The sequence below is a fragment of the Rhamphochromis longiceps genome, linkage group LG2 (assembly GCF_057381845.1).
Source record: "Rhamphochromis longiceps isolate RC_006_pf linkage group LG2, R_longiceps_female_GT1.1, whole genome shotgun sequence".
NCBI classification, from domain to species: Eukaryota; Metazoa; Chordata; class Actinopteri; order Cichliformes; family Cichlidae; genus Rhamphochromis; species Rhamphochromis longiceps.
Window position 1 is genome coordinate 9,351,770 of NC_140558.1, and position 20,123 is coordinate 9,371,892.

The following is a 20,123-nucleotide window of genomic DNA, read 5'->3' on the forward strand; positions in this document are numbered from 1 at the left end:
AGAGTGCTCTACTTTTTTATATTTGTTTTATGTGGAATTGGGAAGTAATTAAAGCTCTACAGAGTCTTTATCCATCCACTCGTTTGTGTTATTGAGTCTTCATGAAAATACAGAATGGGGGGGGGGGGAGCATCCAGTTTGAGGTTATCTGAACATACCAATGTAAATAAAAATTGAAATATTGTTATAAATGCCTAAAAAGGACAAGTAAACATTTACACAACATCTAGTGCTTAAGTGCATAAGTACAGCCTTACTGCTTTCATAGAACTAAGAGGTACTGCTAATCTAATCCACTTCATTTATCATCAGCAAGCTTGAGCACCTCTATAAATGCAGAAGCTTTGTCAGTTTGCCGCTCTGGAGCAATTGGGTGTGTATTCAGACATTTCCACAATCCTCACAGGAGCAGAAATTCACCCCAGAGATTGGAGCAAGCAGACCGAGTCAGTAACTCCAGAAAGCTCATGACTCCTCAGACTCTACAGGCCTCTGTTAGCATGTTATTTGATAACAGTACAATTAGACAAAGACTGATCAAGTATTGCGTGTTAGGAAGAGTTTGAGGACACAGCCTCTTGTCTCTAAAAAGAACATGGCAGTGCAGTTTAGTTTTGCAAAGCTGAATCTGAATAAACAATAAGAAGCTGTTGTAAGACTTTAAGAGAACTGCATGAATTAATGCCATAAAACTTGATGAATCAAATGAATTTTATTGTAGAGATGGGATTCTGCAAGGTACTCAAACATAGTGTGAACTGCACAGTCCTGTCAACCTTTGCACAAAATGAGGCAAAGCATCAGTATCCTGTCCTGTTGCCTCTTAGCTCAAAGAAAGCATCAAATTTGAACTCAGTAACATGAACAAACTCAAGCAGGAAAGATTAACAAATTTAATGGTAAAAAATAAGATTTACATGATTTAGAAAAGTGTTCTTATTTACTGTGTACATGTTTTTTGTCATAAAGTGCCCCACAGCTGAAACACTGTTTTCTTTTATTGCACAAAGCCCACATGTCTCACCTGTGAGGTTTCAACATTATTCAAGGGTTTTAAAACATCTGCAGTCCTTAAGAAGGCCACACATTTACAAAAAGAAAGCATTAAAGTGGTTAAAACACTTTTTAGGAGTTTTTTCTTATTTTATTTTTTACAGCGGTAGAAAGATGTTATGTTTATTTTTAACAACATTCAGGTAGTCATGTTTGAAAAACAGTTTTCAGAAACCTGCAGAAAACCCGTTTAACACGTAAAGGTAAGACATGATATCTGGAGAACATTTGTGATTTTTACAGTGATTTTTCAAAAATGTATGCAAGTTTCCTTCCTACGATCTATAAAGTCAAGTCTCTCACTGTACTAGGATGGCATCAGGAGTTATTTCAAGCAGCACGAGTGCTGACTGACGGCACAAAGTCAGTCCCTGAGAGGCAAAATGAATCTGCACACGAACGAGTGTGCTGAGTCATGTGACTCACAGTTTATGACCTTTACATGTTTGCTGTTCAAAGGAAGACTGTAAGACTAAAGTGGAGTGCACTGAAGGACAGTGGATACATGAATGCTGACACATGTGGTCTACATGTGAAATTTAACTTAATCCATAAAAGCAGGTTTTGTAACAAAGCACCGAACTCCCATTACCATTTACTCTACTGTACCTGGTCAGGTGTGGGTGGGTGTTTTGTACCCGTGTACACAACGAACTTCATTTTGAGGTAACATTTCTTCACCTTTATATTAAATCTGAGTGAGTAAAAGTGCAGTGTCCTGTATTAAAATGGTTTCCTTCTTTTTCTTCTCATAATAATAATAATAATAATAATAATAATAATAATAATAATAATAATATTAATATTATTATTATTATTATTATTATTATTATGAGAAGAAAAAGAAGATGGAAATTATTTTAATGTATTGACACAGATTATTTACATGCCAAAGTGGCTGGAAAATAATAATTTAAACTTTTTTTTGAGGATTGGAAATTTGGATTATTTACTTGTTACATCCAACAATGTACCAAAAGTTTGTGACTTAATCAAACTACACACAAACATCTTTATTTAAAAAACAAAAACAAAACAAAAAAAGATCATCTGTTCGAGTACCTTTCTGCTCTCACTCATAGTGGCATGTTTCCTCTGTATTATCAGCAGCTTTACGCCTCCACGGAGGGTGCTCATTCCTGTATAGATGCTGGCTCTCTCTGGTCCCGTAAGTTGCTTGTTCTTCGGCCTCCAGTCGCCTGTAGCGGGTGTTGAAGAAGACGAGGAAGCAGCAGGTGAACAGAGTGCACAGCCCTGCCATCACCATCATGGGCACTGAGGGTAGGAGACGACAGGAAGGTCGAGTTTTAGTCCAAACGCTCTCCTCAAAGACATTACGCGTCTATTACAAAACATTTCCACTTTCATGGAGGCTTCTTGTGTACAAGCGAATGTCCTCATATGTGGATCTCATTTTTCTCAGAAACCAAAATCAGGTACAAAACAAAAAAACCCCAAAAAAACCCCCCAAAAACAAAAAAACAAAATCAGGTAATTCTTTGTTTGTACATTCATCAGGTCGCAATCAGCCCAAATAGCAAAGAGAAATTAGAAATGCATGCCATGAAAGAGTTTGGGACCGACTCTATCCAGCACGGACCTCAGATTAAACTAATGCACATCAATAAACTTTAAACCGACCAGCAGCAGACAGAGGTTTGATGTAACATCATGCGACCTACCCTTCCAGCTCAAGGCTGCTTCCCCGCAGGTGGACAGGGGAGAGTCTGCGAGCCGTGTGGTCAGAGCTTGAAGGAGGACGATGTAGACAACCGACTGAACCTGTCTGGAAGAAGAAAACGGTCACATCAGTCTCAGTAATGCAACTTCACATTTTTCTATTTACTATCTAATCTCTGAGGCACATGGTCGACTACAGGCACACCTGATATAACATGATCTGTCAACATCAGCACAAACTTTTTAAATGGGTCATGAAAAGCTGAAAGCCTTTGAGTGCATCTCCAGGTGACGTCAGGCTACATTTTACTGAAACACCCACAACAGTGACCCAAAACATTTTGCAGGTGACAGCACAAATATGAAAGCCATTTGTTATGATGTCAGCTAAGCAGCTGATTTTTACAGTAAGCAATCTCCTGCAAAATTAAAGCCAAAAAAAAAAAAAAAACTAGACAAAGATTTTCTAAGATGACTCTGTGCATCGTTTGAAGATTTAGTGAAAATTTAGTTCCCCCCCATTCTTTAATAAGACTTTAAGACACAATTAGATGATAAATACATTCCTCATATTGTCTCTGAAGTGGTTTTACGATCTTCAGGATAATTTACAGCAGAATTTTGCAAGAACTCCAGTATTTTTAAAAAATGAGATAAAACCATAAGTATGTGTTGCTCAGACATTAGTACCCCGATACAAAGACGAGTCCAGCTGACGTGGCCTCTCCAACGGGATACGAACACTCCACCGACAGCTCCATGGCAACCGGGTAGATGGAAAAACCGAAAAAGCCGAAGAAAGAGCAGACGGCGGCCACGGCGACTTTCTGCTGCGGCATCAGAGACACCTGAGAGGCCGGGACCAGAAAGAAAGGGGGTCTTTTAGGCTTTGATACAATATAATATATGTTTTTTCCACATATTAAAGTACATCAACAGAGTCACCTGAGTCTTTTTGTTTTAACACTCAGGTGAAGGTTTACTATAATACTGGATGGCCACTCTTGGTCACTCTCGAGCGTTCTTAATATTCTGCCACCCTCGTGTATTTAAACAGGGGTTGTTTAACTGCGTTTACAATCAATAAACTACAGACTTGTTTATTTTGGGGCTCGCTGGCACCCACAGCTTTTTAATTTCTTTCTATTAAGTCAGACACATTAGAAGTGAGAGTCAGTGGGAGACTAATTAAAACCTGTGAGGGGAAAAAGCTTTTTAAAACTTTTCATCACCTCTCACTGACGACACGCAGCCTTCTTGATGACCACTGACCGTTAATGCTTCAGAATAAATACCCAAATAAAGTCCTGAGATTCTCGAAGCTTGTTTTCAAGTGTTTATAGGAGAGCTTTGATTAAATTCAGTCATTGATTCATACCAGTCGCTCGTCTTCTAGTGCCTAAATTTTAATGCATATCCAACTCTGTACATTTAGATGTATTTACATACAGGCTGTATTTATTATTATTTTTAAATATTTATATTTAATTTATAAGCTACACATTTCGTTGTTCCCTTCCTCACACCTGCAAATGTGTGAGAGTATATGCCAGAGTCATTTTACTGATGAACCAAAGTGGCTCCTCAGTGGATTTTTCTAATGTTAGTTCAGTTTCCTGTGATGAAAACATGCCTTTCCATAAAATTTAAAATGTGAGCTCCAAGGAGGGCAAAAAAACAAAAACAAAAACAGACCACTATATTCATAACATAATATTTTCCTGACTTTCAAGTTTATTTTTTCCAATTTATGTAACACACATGTGAGACTTTCACCTTCACATCACTGTTTTTTGTCTTTTATATCAGTTAACGATCATTTTAAAAGTTCATTATTTTGTCCATAATACTGGAGAAGAAGGGTTTTGAGCATTTAAGAAAGTATATGGAGTAAATTATTTGTGTTTATTTGAGTTACTGTCTGCTGCATATAAATCCCGCGTCTGAAGACAGTTTTCTTTATGTAGTGGATGTCCTCTCAATAACCTGATATAGAATTTTAATTTATGCTGTATTTTACTGAAACACTGCATTAACATAACAGAGCTGTCAGCATAACCTGATAAAAAGACCAAACAAGCCTTCTCTTCAAAGTGTTTGCACATCAAACACTGACTCTTTCCATTTCCTTTAAGCGCCCTCAACTTCTGTCTGACATACACTTCACGCAAATATAAACGTCTGCCTGGAAAAAACTGTACGTTAGTCTGCGAGAGGCGTTTACCAGTTTTAATATAGACAAAAAATTAACTTCAAGAATCTGCCGCACATTTCTGACAGCATGGTTTGTGTGTCAGCACACAAAAAATACTTTAGATTAAGAAATAATCATTACAATCTGTCGTGAAATGAATACAATCCTGCTGAAAAGAGTTCAGCATCAATGTTCATATTAAATATCAAAATCAGAGGAGAAAAAGAAAATATCCATAATTTCCTAGATTTCCATTGCAGCAGTCTCTAAAACTCGGGACAACAGCAGAAGACTGGCGACTGACTCACCTTTGGAGCCAGCTTCAGTGGCGAATGGCCGTTTTGAGATCTATCAATCAGTCCAATGGTTTTTATGCCATAGATTATTCCTGCTCACTATGCGCCCGTCTTTATGGTCACAGTTTACACTCCATATCATAACGAAAGGCTTAATAGTTTCATAAACTTGACAGTCGCTTGATTTGATCCAGGACCAAGACTTTTTTAGGATAAACAGTACCTAGTATTACGTCATTCTCACATTAGCCGATCTGTAGCATCCAAAGTCTAGTTTATATGCTGTGCCTGGGAACAGTTGTGTGAACTGGAAGAGGACTCTTAATCAATGACAGCTGTATCCATGAAAATCACTGTAAGTAATTAACAAATCTATACAGCATGTGCGAGGACAGCATGTCACCGCTTCACAAATAAAGCCACAAAATGCTTAAAAACAAGAACATCGTGCTCTGCAAGAGTGCTTTGTGCATGAAAGAGAAAATGAAGGAGGCTGAGGTGGAGCTGGAATGCTGAGATGGACTGAAGCATACTTAAGCCAAGATCATCAGAGGTAGTATTAGCAGTGGTCAGTGGGAAAGCAGACAGGAGGGATGATCATGAAACACTGGCTAGTGTGAATACACTTGATAATTTATCAAAACACGTTATATAAAAATTCAAATGAAGACATCACATCACAGCTTTAAATCTGCAGTTTATCAAACACCACTGAGCAGTCCTTGCCTTTAAATCTAACCTCTCGTCTTCCTCTCCTGTCCTCCTACATCTTTTTCCATCTCTAAGTTACCTCACTCTCGTTTCTCTCCGTGTGAAGTGCAGATACCTGAAAATTCTATTTAAGTAAAGTAACTAAGTATTTGTACTTCGTTACTTTCTACCTTTGCCCCTCAGTGAACGTAACAATCAAAAGTCTTAATGCAGAGCCTTCTTCTTGGCCTGACGAACAGTCAGGGACCAGCTACGTTTCTTTGTGTAATAAATGAATGTTCTCACCACTGAGAAGGCGATGCACGCCACAGCACAGAAGCTCATGTTGATCTTTGTGGCTTCCATGAACTTCTTGGTTTTGTCGACATAGAGACCCAGAATACCGGCGCCGATGATGCCAAACACAATGAAGAGGGCGCCGCACAACCCAGCAAAGTCCTGCAGTGGTCAGATTTGATAGGTTCAGTAGGTAAATAACTGTTGTAAGTCATGTTTTCTACAGCAAATAGCATCTATGCAAGACTGGGAAAAGCTTTCTTTCACTTCGTTCAATAAGATGTTAGATTACTGTGCAAAGAAATTACACATTCATCAACCTTTTTCTTAATTTATTCAGTTTGAGAGCTGTAACATCACCACCATCTAGTCTCAAATATACCGTCTGGGTTGCTTTTTTTTTTCCATTTATCCTTCGATGACATTGATTTGGAGTCTTTCTCCTGGCATATACTTACGTTGGTGTATCCTTTTACACACAGGATCTGATCCAGCAGCGTGGAGAAGCAGGTGAAAACGGCGATCCCTGAGCCGAAGCAAAGCAGCAGGACGAGGTAGGCTCTGTTCGTCAGTAACTACAGAAGAAACAGACCGGACGATTTGTAAGAGAAGCCTCAGGGGAAAACAAGCGCACTGCGGCAACATCAACAAGGGAAACATGTGCAAAGAAAATGAAATGAAGCGGTGAAACAACAGCGTGCTGGCTGCTGTTTACTCTGTCTGCGACTCCACGCTCACCTGGCACAGGTAATGCAAACACATTTGTGCAGAGCCTGCAGACATAGCGCACAAACTGTGTTGTTGGGAAATAAGATGCTAAAATCAGCACTGTGCAACTCGCATTAATAACAAAAGCTGCGTACTGTATAGAGAGATAATCACAGCAGGTGCAGGGAAAGTATGAGCGGCACGTTTGGGGGGGAAATGTCACGGATGCAGAGAGAACATCCTCACTTCAGAGACACTCATCGCCGCCTCTGTTAGAGACGTCACTGCTGCCGATGGAAATGTCAGTCGCTGCAGGAAGAAACGGCATCAGTGCAGCCAGACGAGCGCTCGCAAATGTCACTGTCAGCGAAATCACTGCTGCTGCTGGAAATGTCAGTGGGGTTTGAAATTGATCGTTATTTTCATTATCATTTATTATTTATGTCAATGTCAGATGCCGCAAGTGTTGGTCATTAACTTTTGTCTTCCCTCCTGCAGTTTGTATTTTGTTGAGTTTGTTGTTCGTGGTCTCTCCATGCTCCTCTTAGATGCAGATGCCAACCCCCTCCCCAAGCCTGGTTTCTGCTGAAGGTCTCTTCCTGTTAAAATGGGGCTCTTCCTCTCCGCTATCGCTAAGCTCCTAGGTGTTTGCTCATGTGGAATAGTCTGATTGTTGGCTACTGTTATTAGTGCTACATAAATTAAGAAAATAAACTAAATTATGAGTTTTTCTATGAATTTATTTTGTGTTATCACCTCCAACCAGTCACGGCAGATGGCCCCGCCCCTCCCTGAGCCTGGTTCTGCTGCAGGTTTCTTCCTGTTAAAAGGGAGTTTTTCCTTCCCACTGTTGCCAAGAGCTCACCCAAAGCAGGGTGTTTGATTGTTTGGGTTTTCTTGCTGTTATTGAAGGTTCTTTACTTTATGACATACTACTCCTTGAGGTGAGTGCTGTTGTGTTTGGTGTTATATAAATCAAATTAAGTAGAAATTTTTAAAAAAGGTATCAAAAAAGCAAAATTTGCTTTATCCGAGTTTATCATTACATTTGCTGAAGTGTACCAGTAATGACAGAGGTAGATACCTCAGGTTTTGTTGTCACGTCATTTAGGAGCTTGTTTGATTGGTTTCGACATTTTAGATTAAAGAATAATATAACTCCAGTTTGTCGTCACTCTGTACAAAAATGACAATTAAGGGGAGTAATTACACTGCAGGAGCATGCAGGTGGATGCTGGAGTGGTGGTGGGGTTAAACCATCAGACGGAGATGCAGAACAGGCTAATGATCACTTATAATCGCTGTCTATTCTAAACATGTGTATGGAAAGAATATTATATAGTTATGTAATTAAATATTTTAGACATTTGAGTTTTTAAAATTCATAATCGCTTACAGCAAAAAAAGAAAAAAATCTCACATGAAGCTACATTTTCACCAGAAATAAATCAGCCGAGCAGCTGAAGTTATAACATTTACCTGGATTGTGTTTTTTTAATATCTTTAATTCAACTCTTAACCTTTTCACGTTGTTTTTATCTGCTTAAATACTGACTAACTGTAACAGTAAGATAATTACAGGCAGGACTAGCTTAACAGTTGTAGGATATGTCTAAAAACATCTTAAACACCCCTCCATGGTTAGGCTCACAGGAAGCAGAGGTCTTTAGTTTGTTATTCATGATACTAGGCCAGTTTTGACCACACTAATAACAGATCCAAAGTGTGAAACAACAGTAAAGTTGAGGGCCAGAACTGAACAGAACTGTGAACTGAAATTCACTCTAAAGCCAAATGAATCTTCAGTTTCAGAGATTAGAATAACTGAAATATCAGTTAACCAGGAAATCAGTAAATATGGCTCGATGACACACCTCAGGCTCTGTTTGCACTCAAATGTTTAGAAGTGTTTTTCTGCTTTGTGTTTTCTTACCAGCTTGATCCCTTGTACAAACGGCTCTGAGTTGGAGGTCTCTGCGCTGGCTGAGGGCGGCGTCGGGGGGGCACTGCTGCGTATCCCCACTGTTGCTAGGACACAGATGATGCATGTCGGTATTGCATAGGCTAGAAGCTGGAAGAGGAGAGAAACACACATAACGTAAAGAATAATGGGTGATTGCACCTTATCTGACACAATTTATCATCATTAGAAGGTGAGGAGATCAGAGGCAGAGTGCAGGGTGAGAAGGTGCAGTCACACAGTTCTCTGTAGCAATCACCTAAATCCAAAACAAGAGCTTTTTAAAGGTTTTAATAATTTCGCCCATACCAGACAGTTACCAGTCAAGAAGGGTTAGCGAAAGAAAAGGAAAAACAAATATTGTGATGATAAATGGGTGACTGCAGCTTAAATCAAACACCATTTATCATCGTTAGCAGCCGAGGTGACCAGAGCCATATTTCAGTTTTATGTACACTGACAAGCCACAACATTAAAAGCAGTGACAGGTGAAATGAATAACATTAATCATTTTCTATTAATACAATTTTATGCTTGGGACACAAACTGTATATAAATGATGGACATTTCGCATTTTTGATGACTCGAGCTGAGCGTTTTAGCCGTTGCCATCCAAGTTTTGATCTGAGAAACTGAAGAGTGGTTTACGCTTCTATGGTAACGATTCATGAATCACAACAATAAAGCTACCCCGTTTAATGCCTGCTTTGACTTAAATTTACAGAAGGAGCAGCCGTGTGTAACTACAAACTATAATAACCTATAAAATAACCTGGCTAGACTAGAGGACATGCCCCCTGCTGGCTATAGTGCATAATCCACGCTCTGGTTGCCTAATGTAACTGCCACCTGCTTTTTTTTATTTATTTTTATATATATATATATATATATATATATATATATATATAATTTGCTCACCTCAAAGCTGAGAAAAATGTAAATCAGGACCCGCCCACTCGCCGGCAGTTATGTTAATCATCGTCATTTGAAGTTGCCATCATTGACTTTCTGTTGTCTGAGTGGATGTTAGGAGCTTCCATCATCTTTAATATACAGTGTAGATCTGGGTAAAAAAATAAATAAATAAATAAAAAAAATAGCACTCCCCGAGGACAGGAGTCTCTCTGTGTAATGCACATAACACAGCATTGTCTTGTCCTGTAGGATCTGGGCCTGATGCACAAACATTATGGCAGGCGAAACATTGTGCTGTTGGTTTGAATGTTGTGGCTAATCAGTGTATTGGAGCACTTGTCCTGTAATATTCTGGGGATCTGTCACAACCACCAATGTCCTTCACACTCACAAATCTTTTTATGAACCAGCTAAACCCGGTTGTCCGATTACTGGTGTTCTCATTTATTATAAGCATCACAGACTACTCTGCTTTCTGAACACCAAAGGTTTCTTTGTTAAACTCACCAGCTTTGGGATCTGTGCAGATGTTTCAGCCATCACAGGAGAGATGATGTTAGCGAGGAGGATTCCCAGGGGATTAGCTGAGGACAAAAAAAAAGAGAAGTGGAGTTTTACTGCTGTCCTAGATCACTTTCTGTTCCCCGTTTCATTCACAACACAACATCTGAGCAACATATCTGACCTTTAATCACCCTTTAACATCAGCTTCCCATTTTAATGTCTTTAACAGGCATACATATCAATAGACCTTGTTAGCAGTCATTTTAATAATGTAACAGCTGCGTCCACACAGGAGTTTGCTGACATGCTAAAATGAAAGCGCTTTGTAAGCAAACCTTCAGGGAGCATAAGCATAACGCAAAAAATAAGAATGACCATGATGATCAAACCAGCCTTTATTTAACTACAGTAGTTTTACCCATTAAAACTCCAAAAGGATTAAGAAACATGACAACTTTTGGTTAAAGCCACAGCTCTCAAGTCTCCCTGTCCTTAATTGTGCATTTTCTATTTATCGCATGTTAAATTTTAAAAATAAATAAATAAATAAAAATAAAAAATGGTGGTGGTGGTGGCTAGAATGTTACGTAGCCTTGTTCTCAAGTTCATGCATTCACAAGAGTTATGTTGAGTTATCGCAGTTACAAACTTGGGTGTCCTGCCCGCATCACAACATTACCCCATCGGCCGTTTACAGGTGAGGGGTAAAAGCCCACCATCAGCAGCCCTCACATTTCTAAAACTGCCCAGTTAGCAGGTGGCCAACAAAGAAAAAATTAGCTCTGTTGTTCCTGCTGTCAAGAAATTCCATGAAAGCTGGAAAAAATATTCCCTCAGGAATAAATCATGTGAAAAGTAAAAGTGTTAATGATGAAAAATTATCACCCAACAAGTTAGAACAGGTCCTAGAACTTTCTATGAGGAAATCTAGACTTTTTTCTGTCTATATGCTGTGCTGTAACATAAAGCAATCCATTTAAATGCTGTATGAAGGTTTCATTTATATGTATTTACCACTAGAGCAAATGCATTTATCTCATTGCAGAAAACACACGAGGGTTGAGGTTGTTTAGTTTTGCTTTGTGAACATTAGAGCCCAGACTGAGATGTCCACAGCCCGGTTCTGGCCCTCGGGCCATAGTTTGCCCAAATGTTACACAAGAACACTAGAACCACCACAATCAGGAGCCACAACTCAGTGCCCACAGACTCCAGTGTTAAAGATCTGACCTTCATAGATAACTTCCAGCTTCATAACAGCTGTAGCCAGGGTTTGGTTCAAAAAGGCTCAAAGTTTGGTGTTTGGCTGCTTTGATTGATGTTTTTTTGGTAGTTATTTTAAGCATCCAAGAAGATTAGATTAGATTGTTACTCAGCATTTTTAACAGGTATTTATCAGTTTGATGCAGTCATTCAATTTATGCCGATCCATCATCAAAACTGGTCATTTTTATTCCAGAAAACCAACATGGAGAGAAACATAAAAATAAAGTGGTTTCTAATTAAACCTCCATCTTTGTACAGACTATTATCCTTTATATTTCTATACCTTATATCTCTGTCTGTTTCCTTTTCACTGGCTTTATTTACACTCTAGAATTTCAAACTAACTTTGGAAAAAAGTCTACATTTATTTATCAAATTCAAAAATATTTGAATTTTTTTTTTTTTTTGTGAATTTGCCTGAAAGTATAAACTTAAAAATGCTTCAAAAGCCAAATTCTGTGAACTCCTTAATTAAAACTGCCATAACAGATTTTTTTTTTGGCATAAAAATAAAATAAAAAGAGTATTGCTCCTTTGTTGTTTGACATGCACATGACTAACACACAGCAGAACATCTGCACAGGTTTGTAGATGCTGTACTGAAGGTGTGAAAGGTAAAATCGCTCACCCATCGAGGCGATCATGTTAGCTGTGGCCCGCTGATGGTCGGGGAACCACAGGGCTGCCAGCTTGGTGGGAGCGAAAACGATGAGGGGCTGAGCCAAGGCGCCGAGGGTCTGTCCCAACATCACTATCGGGTACTGGATTTTAAAACTCTCACCCGGAAGCGTGCCGAGGAACCGCAGCACGGCTCCGAGCATGTTCAGCCAGGCACCCAGGATCAGCTGTGACAGTCAGAGGACAGAAGGGTGAAAGTTTACGAGAAAATCCCTTCATATCTGGGAGTGAAATAACTGTCAGACAGTTTCAGAAGGTCTTCTCAAAGATCAGTCCAAGACAGTGGGAGGTCTTCATCTTTAAAAAGGTGCAATTAATCTCAGATTCACGAAGTAAAACTAGCTTGCATGGTGTGGTCAGAAGCAGGTGGGACAGGATGTCATGTGGGTGAAGTGACAAATATAAATGGTAGGGGTTTGCATGCCTTCTGGGCTAAAAACAGCAGTCCACAACATTTTCAATTACTCATAGTTTTATTAATCATGCCACTATAACTAACCGGTGTCAGAGTCATTGCACTCACTGGTGCTCAGTCGCAGGTCACCTACTCTGTATTATGTGTCACTAGATTCAGAGAAAAAGAATAAATTCCTTCATGAACACCTCATCTCCAAAGTTTCCTGCAGTTTCTGCATAATCTCGTTATCAGACATGCTAACAAACATTACCGCTGCCAATGGCCTGCGTGCTTATTGGAGGTAGCGATCCATTTTTCCTGACTCAGAGGTCATCCGCCTCCTCTCCCTCTCCTATGGCTGGTTGAACTGGTTATTGGGAAGCTGAATCCGGTCTGACTGCTGCGTTTATCAGTTCACTTCATCTTCTGTTTACTTTAAACAAATCAAATTTGCAGGACAATTTCCTGTACAGCATTTTTCCTGGGAGATGACTCCAGGATGAAAGGAGCATATAATGGCCATATCTCAGGCTTCATTCATTTTTAACTTGTACCCATTTCCATCAAGCCTATGTTTATATGCACGCATACAGCACTAGCTCTAAACCATTAAAATCCTCCCCTGGAAGGTTTCTTCTCTCTTCTAAAATCATTCACTACTCACTTAAAACTTTGTGTTCTAGAGTTTAGAATAAACCTCACACTGTGCTCTGAGGTTTACCATCTCATACTAAAACATATAATATTAACAAAAAAAACCAAGCAGTTGGTACCGTTATCCTCAGTCCAAGAGTATCCAGCATCCAAGTGGTTGCAAAGCTGAGCGGTATGGCCACCACCATGTAGACCAGTGATAGCCAGTTGATCTCGTCCAGAGTAACTTTCAGGTACTGGGCAGACTGGTTCGCCACTGGTGCAAAGGTAAGCCATATCTGAGGAGACACCAAGATTTTTTTTTTTTTTTTTTTTTTTTTTTTTTTAAGTATGGAAAGCTACACACACACACACACACACACATATATATAGTGAGAGTGCGGGAGGTCCAATGCATTCAGATTTTGTACAAAATATTAAAAGGACAAAAAAAAAAATGCACAATAATGGCTGACGTTTATACAAAGTGTACAAACTAAATGTGGCAGGGCAACATTTCAGGGAAATCAAATAATAATTTTATTTTTTTATATGAGGACAGCAATACAAAATCACTTAAATAAAAGAAGTGTATAAAAATACATATATACTTAAAGAAATTAAGGAGTAAATATAACTGATAATACATTAGACCTGATAGATCTGGCTGTATTCCTGATATAAATATGATCAGTGCATTTCTATATATTGATATATGATAAGTATGGCATATGAGACCAGGCTGCGTGTTTAGATCCACCGTAGAAAAACCACAGCAGACGGGGCAAAGCCTGAACGACCTTTTGTAAATCTGCATTGTGTAAAGGTTTGCAGTGACTCTAGCCAGCAATTTAAAATGTCAGCTCTGTCAAAAAAGGTAAAACCGAAGGTTTACTTCAGCAGCGTGCCAACATGGATATTTCAGAAGCTGCTTTCCATTCAGTGCTGTCAGCTTAGTTTTGTGCAGGTGGAGAATAATTACACTAAAGTGCTTTATCACAGTGCCAGTCAGGTACAAATCATTTAGGTGGATATTTAACAACCACTCTGTTAGACATCATCGATTACATGACATATACAAAGCATCCCTATTTCAGTACATCATCTTAGTGGTCACTCCTCCTAAAGCAGGTGCACTTTAGTGATCAGATTCCTGGAGCCTGTTTTAGTCTTGTGATCTGGACACAACTTTAGAAAAAGAAAGGAAGTGACAAGACATGCTCATCTCACATGAGAAGGAGATGATTTCTGTTGCTTATGTTCCTAGTGTCATGTGTCTGCCCTCACATGACACCACTTAGCATGCATGAGACAGGAAATAATAGGACACTTTCATCATACTCTACAAGCTGGACAAAGCTACAATGCTGTGCTGAGCTGGTGAAAAGACATGTTCAACAAAAAGACTTCAGCCTTTAGAAAATTCTCTCATATTTCACCTTGATTGTGGATGAATAAGAGTGAGTTTATCAATAGAGGCCTACAACATTTATTCAAGAACAATGTTGAAGCACTTACATTTGTGGTGAGAAGGTTACATATGCACCCATCATGGGCATGCATGTCATGTTCATTTTGGGCTGTCAGTGATTTCTCTGAACTGTTCTTTTTCCAGGATGAAATGATTCTACAGCATATTTGATGGCTTTAAAAAAATTATGAACTTGGTGCACAAGTTTGAATTTATTTTGGATTTTCTCTAATCTACACAGGCTCACATATACACTTATACTCACTCAAATCTTTTAATAAGTGGTGCTGAAGGTTTTACAATTTCGTTTAACTTGAACTTAACAATTGACTTCAACTGGTAGTTTCTATTTTCTCTACTTTTTTGACAACACTTATGGGATTGACCAACACTCAGAACAATGGGAAAGTCCAAGGAACTGAGTGAAGACCTGAGGTTTGTAACTTCTAGTTGAATGCAAAGTAGGTAAATTATATTAGTCTTTGCAGTTTTGCTGTCGATCAAAAGCAGAGACATGAGTGGGAAAATCCTCATGGATGAAAAATACTTCAAAAAAAAAAAAAAAAAAAAAAAGAGCTGCGGTTGTGTAAGCCGGTTATAAGCTACGACTAAAACCACATGCTGTGCTGACAAAAAGGAAACAACAGCTGCTCTCCTGCTAGATAGTAAACCAATGTAATAAATGTAATAAATAAACTCATTGTAAATGTAGGAGCTTTACGTATTCACATAATAATGACATCTTTGATTATTTAAAATTGCTGCTGCGATTGCATTTCTCTGCTAATAAACTCCTCCAGACTTTTTTTTAAAGTAGGGCTTTACTGTGAAAAGTCTTGAATGTGAATTTATCTGCAGAAGAAGAAGAAGCTGAAACTTTAATGTGCACACGTACTAAGCAGTAGGAGCTACCCACACTCCCGCTGAGATTTTGCCAGACTTGTGCGTCAGACTACACCGTGTTACATGACAAGAATTGTACCTGATAAACATCACCATGTTGTCACTGTAACTGATGATTTTCGTGTAGAGCAACTAAAAAGTGCACTAAAAATAGCTGAAATATCTCGAATCTAACCTGAATTTGTATAAAGAAGTCCTATTTTCATGACAAACATATAAAATACTTAATAATTGTAGCTTCTCAGGACAAACCAGGACATGTTTATACTTCTATTGCTTAAAAGGTTTAAATTATCCGTGTGTGTAACACCTTTTCAGACAGAATCCAATGTCACGCTTATTTAAACATGTTTAAAAAGGAACGTATCCATGATTTTTTTTTTTTTTACTACACATATAACCTATAATTCACCTGGAAACAGGCAGCACATGTGTATGTGTGTATTTTTGGCCTGATGCACAAACAAACTGAATGAATTTGACCTGTAAACTCTACACCGAGACCACAAAGGCAGTACCAGTCCTGTCCTCTATTGTGTGGACGGTGAACAAATCCTAATTCATGCCGAGCTGGCGGGAGCTGGTCAGCTGATTTGAACACACAATGCTAGTCTTGTCCCCAGCAGGGAGGAATGCTTCTAGAAACGGTTTTCACACATGCCCCTGTTTTGTTATTTCACAGGTCGTATCAGATCAGAGTATCGCTTCCTCTCAATCCCACACGCGTCCATGTTTCAAACTGTGCTAAAATTAGATTTCATGCAGACTCAGACACCTAAAAAGCATCAAGGCGTGCACAATAACTGTAGGCAACATTAGGGGTGGGGGAAAAAAATCGATACTGTGTAGTATCGTGATATTTTGTTTGCTAATAATGTATCGATACAGGGACAGGAGAAATCGATATTTTGTTACAAAAAAGTTTTTGTGCTCTGACTTCAGAGCATGTTGATCCTTTTTCTCAGCAAGAATCCTGACATTCCTTCACTGTCCAAATGTGTTTAACTTTTTTTTGGCAGCAATAAACATGACAGTTTACTTATTTTAATTTAAGACATGTTTTATTTTAATTAAGTTTAAAACTTTTTTTATTTTATGTAAAATTATATTTTGTTTTCATTGACTTTCAAATTCTTCAGTTGCTGAAGGGGCTGCATAGTTTTCATAAATTGCATAGTTCAGAATAGCTATAATTGTACCAGATGGTTGCATTCAGTTAAGTTGGACTAGACTGTAATACAAACCGTTCAGTTTGTCAACAATAAAACTGACTGAAATGAGAGAAAGACTCAGTGCAGACTTTGATATTAGATAAAATGAATATTGATAACGTTTACCTTTATGTACAGAATCTGAATATCGCAAAATATTTTTTAAAAATTGCAATAATATCGTATCGTGCGTTAAGTATTGTGATAATATCGTATCGTGGGATGTATGGTGATTCCTACCTCTAGGCAACATGCGATGCTAACACGCTAAAAATGAAAAATCCTAAATTATCTGCAGAGATTACAGTTAATGCAGTCTTGTCACAAGTGAAACTTTAATTTCAATATTTAAAATGTTTTAATTTAAATATGTTAACAAATTTTTTATCTGCAATTTGTAAAAACTGTTAGATGATAAAATAAAATTGCTTAGATTTGTGATTATTCATGACTTGGGATTATGTTTTTCCATGTTTGTAGCACCTTTTAAGGTCTGTTAGAATAAACTAACAAACAGAAATAAACTGCATTAGAAGAACTGGTTTATGACCTTCTGTTTTCTAAGTATTATTATTAATATAATTTGAACTTTAACTTAAGAGGGACTTACTTTGCAGGCCCAGCACGTTGATATTTGATCATTCTAGTAAGCTCTTAAGCAACAAACTCTATTCTTTGTCATGACACCGTGGGCAGAAATGTTCACCTGTTAACTCTGTAAAGACTCCAACAGCAGCTCCGTCAGGCTTACAGATCACTTCTCTTTCAGTACCTGCTTTAGAGAAGCCACAGCTTATGTGCACACTTTATGAATGACTGCAGGAAGACAACAACCGCTAACTGCTTTCACTTTTCTGTCACTGTGGAAACTTCGCTGACACGCTGAGTAAAAACTCACTTCCCACAATAAACCCACTAAGGTAGTCTGAGTCACAGCTGTTGTTATGTCGTGGAATAAAACACCAGACAAGGTTGTAAAATTAATTCTTAATGCAATTACAGATTTTCCATCTTCCCTACTTTAAAAACAAACTGTGATATCGCACCCTGCACCTTGACTCACAGGCTCCTTCTCTAGTTTGTTGCTGTTCTTTTCTTTATTATTTGTCTTATTAGGGACAATAATTAATTAATAAAGTTAAGAAAATGAAATAAATAATGTTAGGGAGTATTAGGATTCCTAGTTTCATTTTATCAGATTTTCTATAGATACCACAACATATCATCAATTCTCATCTCCACTGTCATCATATAGGGAAAACATGATATAATGAAAATAGAAACATGGGAGCAAACATTTTTCTAACACATATAAATGCACTGGTCAGGGTCTGTAACATAAGTTTCAGGTGTACACTCTGCACAGATATGTGGATGCTTAAATTAAAGGAAAAAGGGCGTTATGCAACATTTAATTACTGAAAACATGATTAACATTTTCAAACTCCCCTTTAATTACCATGCAAGACTAAATGAAGCCGTTGAAGTGTTTTGAGCATCTGATTAGTCCTTTATCCATGGTTGCATTGACGTGTGGTTGGGGTGGGGGTACAAAAGGATGTAAGCGCCACCCCATGTGTCCCTTTTAGCTCCGCCTCTGGCACACTGTACTTGTCAGCCCTGTTGCACAGATTTACATCTTGTTTGCTTATCAGCCTTATTTATCAGCCACGGAATGACTCTCTATGGCCTGAGGGCCTTAAACGGGAAGTGGGGACACCTGTTCCTCGGAACAATAGCTCCCATAAGGAAGAGGAGTCCCGTGGAAGCAGGAAGTAGGAGAACGATTGCGGGAGGAGCTCAGCACACCCTGCTTAACACTAACATCACCACCGGGGAGTTATACCAAGTCAAACAAACATATAGGGGGAACACCACATGTCCCGTGTCTACCTGTATTCATAAACACACCTGGTTTCACCTTTCACAGACTCACCGTTGCGTTGGAGCAGTTTAGGAGACACAACACCAGCAGCACAAACCACCTCCTCTTGTAAAGTTTGAAAAGCTGTCCATTCTTCAGGTCAGAGTTTGGTTCTCTGGAAACAGCAGCGTAAACAGTCCGAATGTCGTTGGAGACTTCGCCGCTATTATCCATTATTATTATTATTATTATTACTAGTATTATGACAAGTTAACCGGTTAAGCCAAACAGCTGCTTAGCTCCCAGAAGTTGAACAAGCACCGAAGTTTCGGTCGCTTTTGGTCAAAAAATCCCAGAAACCTGAGAAATGGTGTATGTCTACTAAAGTAAACAAGATATAAATCCATCCTGCTGTCTCCCGACAGACTGTAAGGACATTTTGTGTCTCACACAGAAGCCGGTAACTCAGTTTGAAGCCTGGAAAAAGTCAGCAATCCTCTGAACATTAATCAGGGAGCTACAAAGATCTTCGACTGAGAGGATGAGCCACTCTGCCCTGAAGAAAAGCGCTGTCAGCATGCAGAACTTAAAAAAGGGTTCTTCAAACTGAATGAGTCTTGCCTTCATAAACGATAAATAAATAATAAATCACTTCTAATAATTTCCGAAACACTGATCTGTGTGTTTTTTTCTCAATACATTTCAAGTCTAGAAAAAATCTAAAAGATTCAATTAAGCAAAACTTTGGACTGCGTTTATCATTTCATAAAGGATAAACACAGATAAATTAAACGTTAATGTGTACTGGTGTAATAGACTAAACCAAGGGTGTCAAAGGCCAAGATCGGCCTGCCAAAGCGGCCAACCCAGCTCACCAGGTGGCTTTGCAAAATTTCCAAATTGCAGAGAAGTCATTAATAACTCAATGCAGTGTTACTTTTGCTGTGGGGTGTACAAGCATTCCACATCCATCCATCCACCCACCCTTCTTAAATACTTGTGCAGTTAGGGGTTGCAGGAGGAGCCTGTTCTAGATGACATAGGGCAAAAGGTGGGGTGCACCTTGGGCAGGTAAGCAGTTCATCACAGGGCTAATACAGAGAGACAGATAATTATACACTCTCAAAAACCCAACTAGAGACAGTTAATCTGCATGCATGTTTGGACAGTATAAGGAAACTGTAGAAAACGCGTGCAGCCACAAGGAGAGCATGCAAACTAACTCCGAAAGGCCCCAAATGGCCAGGTGGTTTAAACCAGGAAGTTGTTTTTGCTGTGATGAAACAGTGCTAAACTGCACCCTGCATCGGTGTTAAAATATATGTAAATTTAAGATATTTCCAGATCTAAGGTTGAATCATAAGGAAGTAATGATGTTGTTCGTTACTGTTGAGGGTTTTGAG

General features: G+C 38.7%; 1 protein-coding gene across 2 annotated transcripts; it reads right to left on the reverse strand.

Annotated features, from left to right (window-relative positions):
* Positions 1-870: 870 nt before the first annotated feature.
* Positions 871-19,242, reverse strand: slc49a3 (solute carrier family 49 member 3). Of its 2 annotated transcripts, XM_085417009.1 has the most exons (10): positions 18,793-19,241; positions 13,412-13,570; positions 12,192-12,408; positions 10,301-10,377; positions 8,852-8,989; positions 6,669-6,785; positions 6,220-6,372; positions 3,424-3,581; positions 2,736-2,839; positions 871-2,328 (listed from the first exon to the last, which is right to left on the reverse strand). In XM_085417009.1, exons 1-10 carry the CDS (start codon positions 18,952-18,954, stop codon positions 2,126-2,128), a joined length of 1,488 nt encoding a protein of 495 aa, XP_085273135.1. In that variant the 5' UTR covers positions 18,955-19,241; the 3' UTR covers positions 871-2,125. The 2 variants fall into 2 exon arrangements, with proteins under 2 accessions (XP_085273135.1, XP_085273144.1); XM_085417018.1 differs by lacking the exon at positions 3,424-3,581 and having other exon boundaries at positions 18,793-19,242.
* Between the last annotated feature and the right edge of the window lie 881 nt (positions 19,243-20,123).

What these genes read in the sequence shown, in the direction of transcription:
- slc49a3 (XM_085417009.1), bottom strand. Translation starts at nt 18,954, where the DNA reads ATGGATAATAGCGGCGAAGTCTCCAACGACATTCGGACTGTTTACGCT. An exon ending in CTGCACAGATCCCAAAGCTG is followed by an intron (nt 8,990 to 10,300) that starts GTGAGTTTAACA and finishes CTCCTCTTCCAG; the next exon opens with CTTCTAGCCTATGCAATACC. An exon ending in TTGTACAAGGGATCAAGCTG is followed by an intron (nt 6,786 to 8,851) that starts GTAAGAAAACAC and finishes TTTCTTCTGTAG; the next exon opens with TTACTGACGAACAGAGCCTA.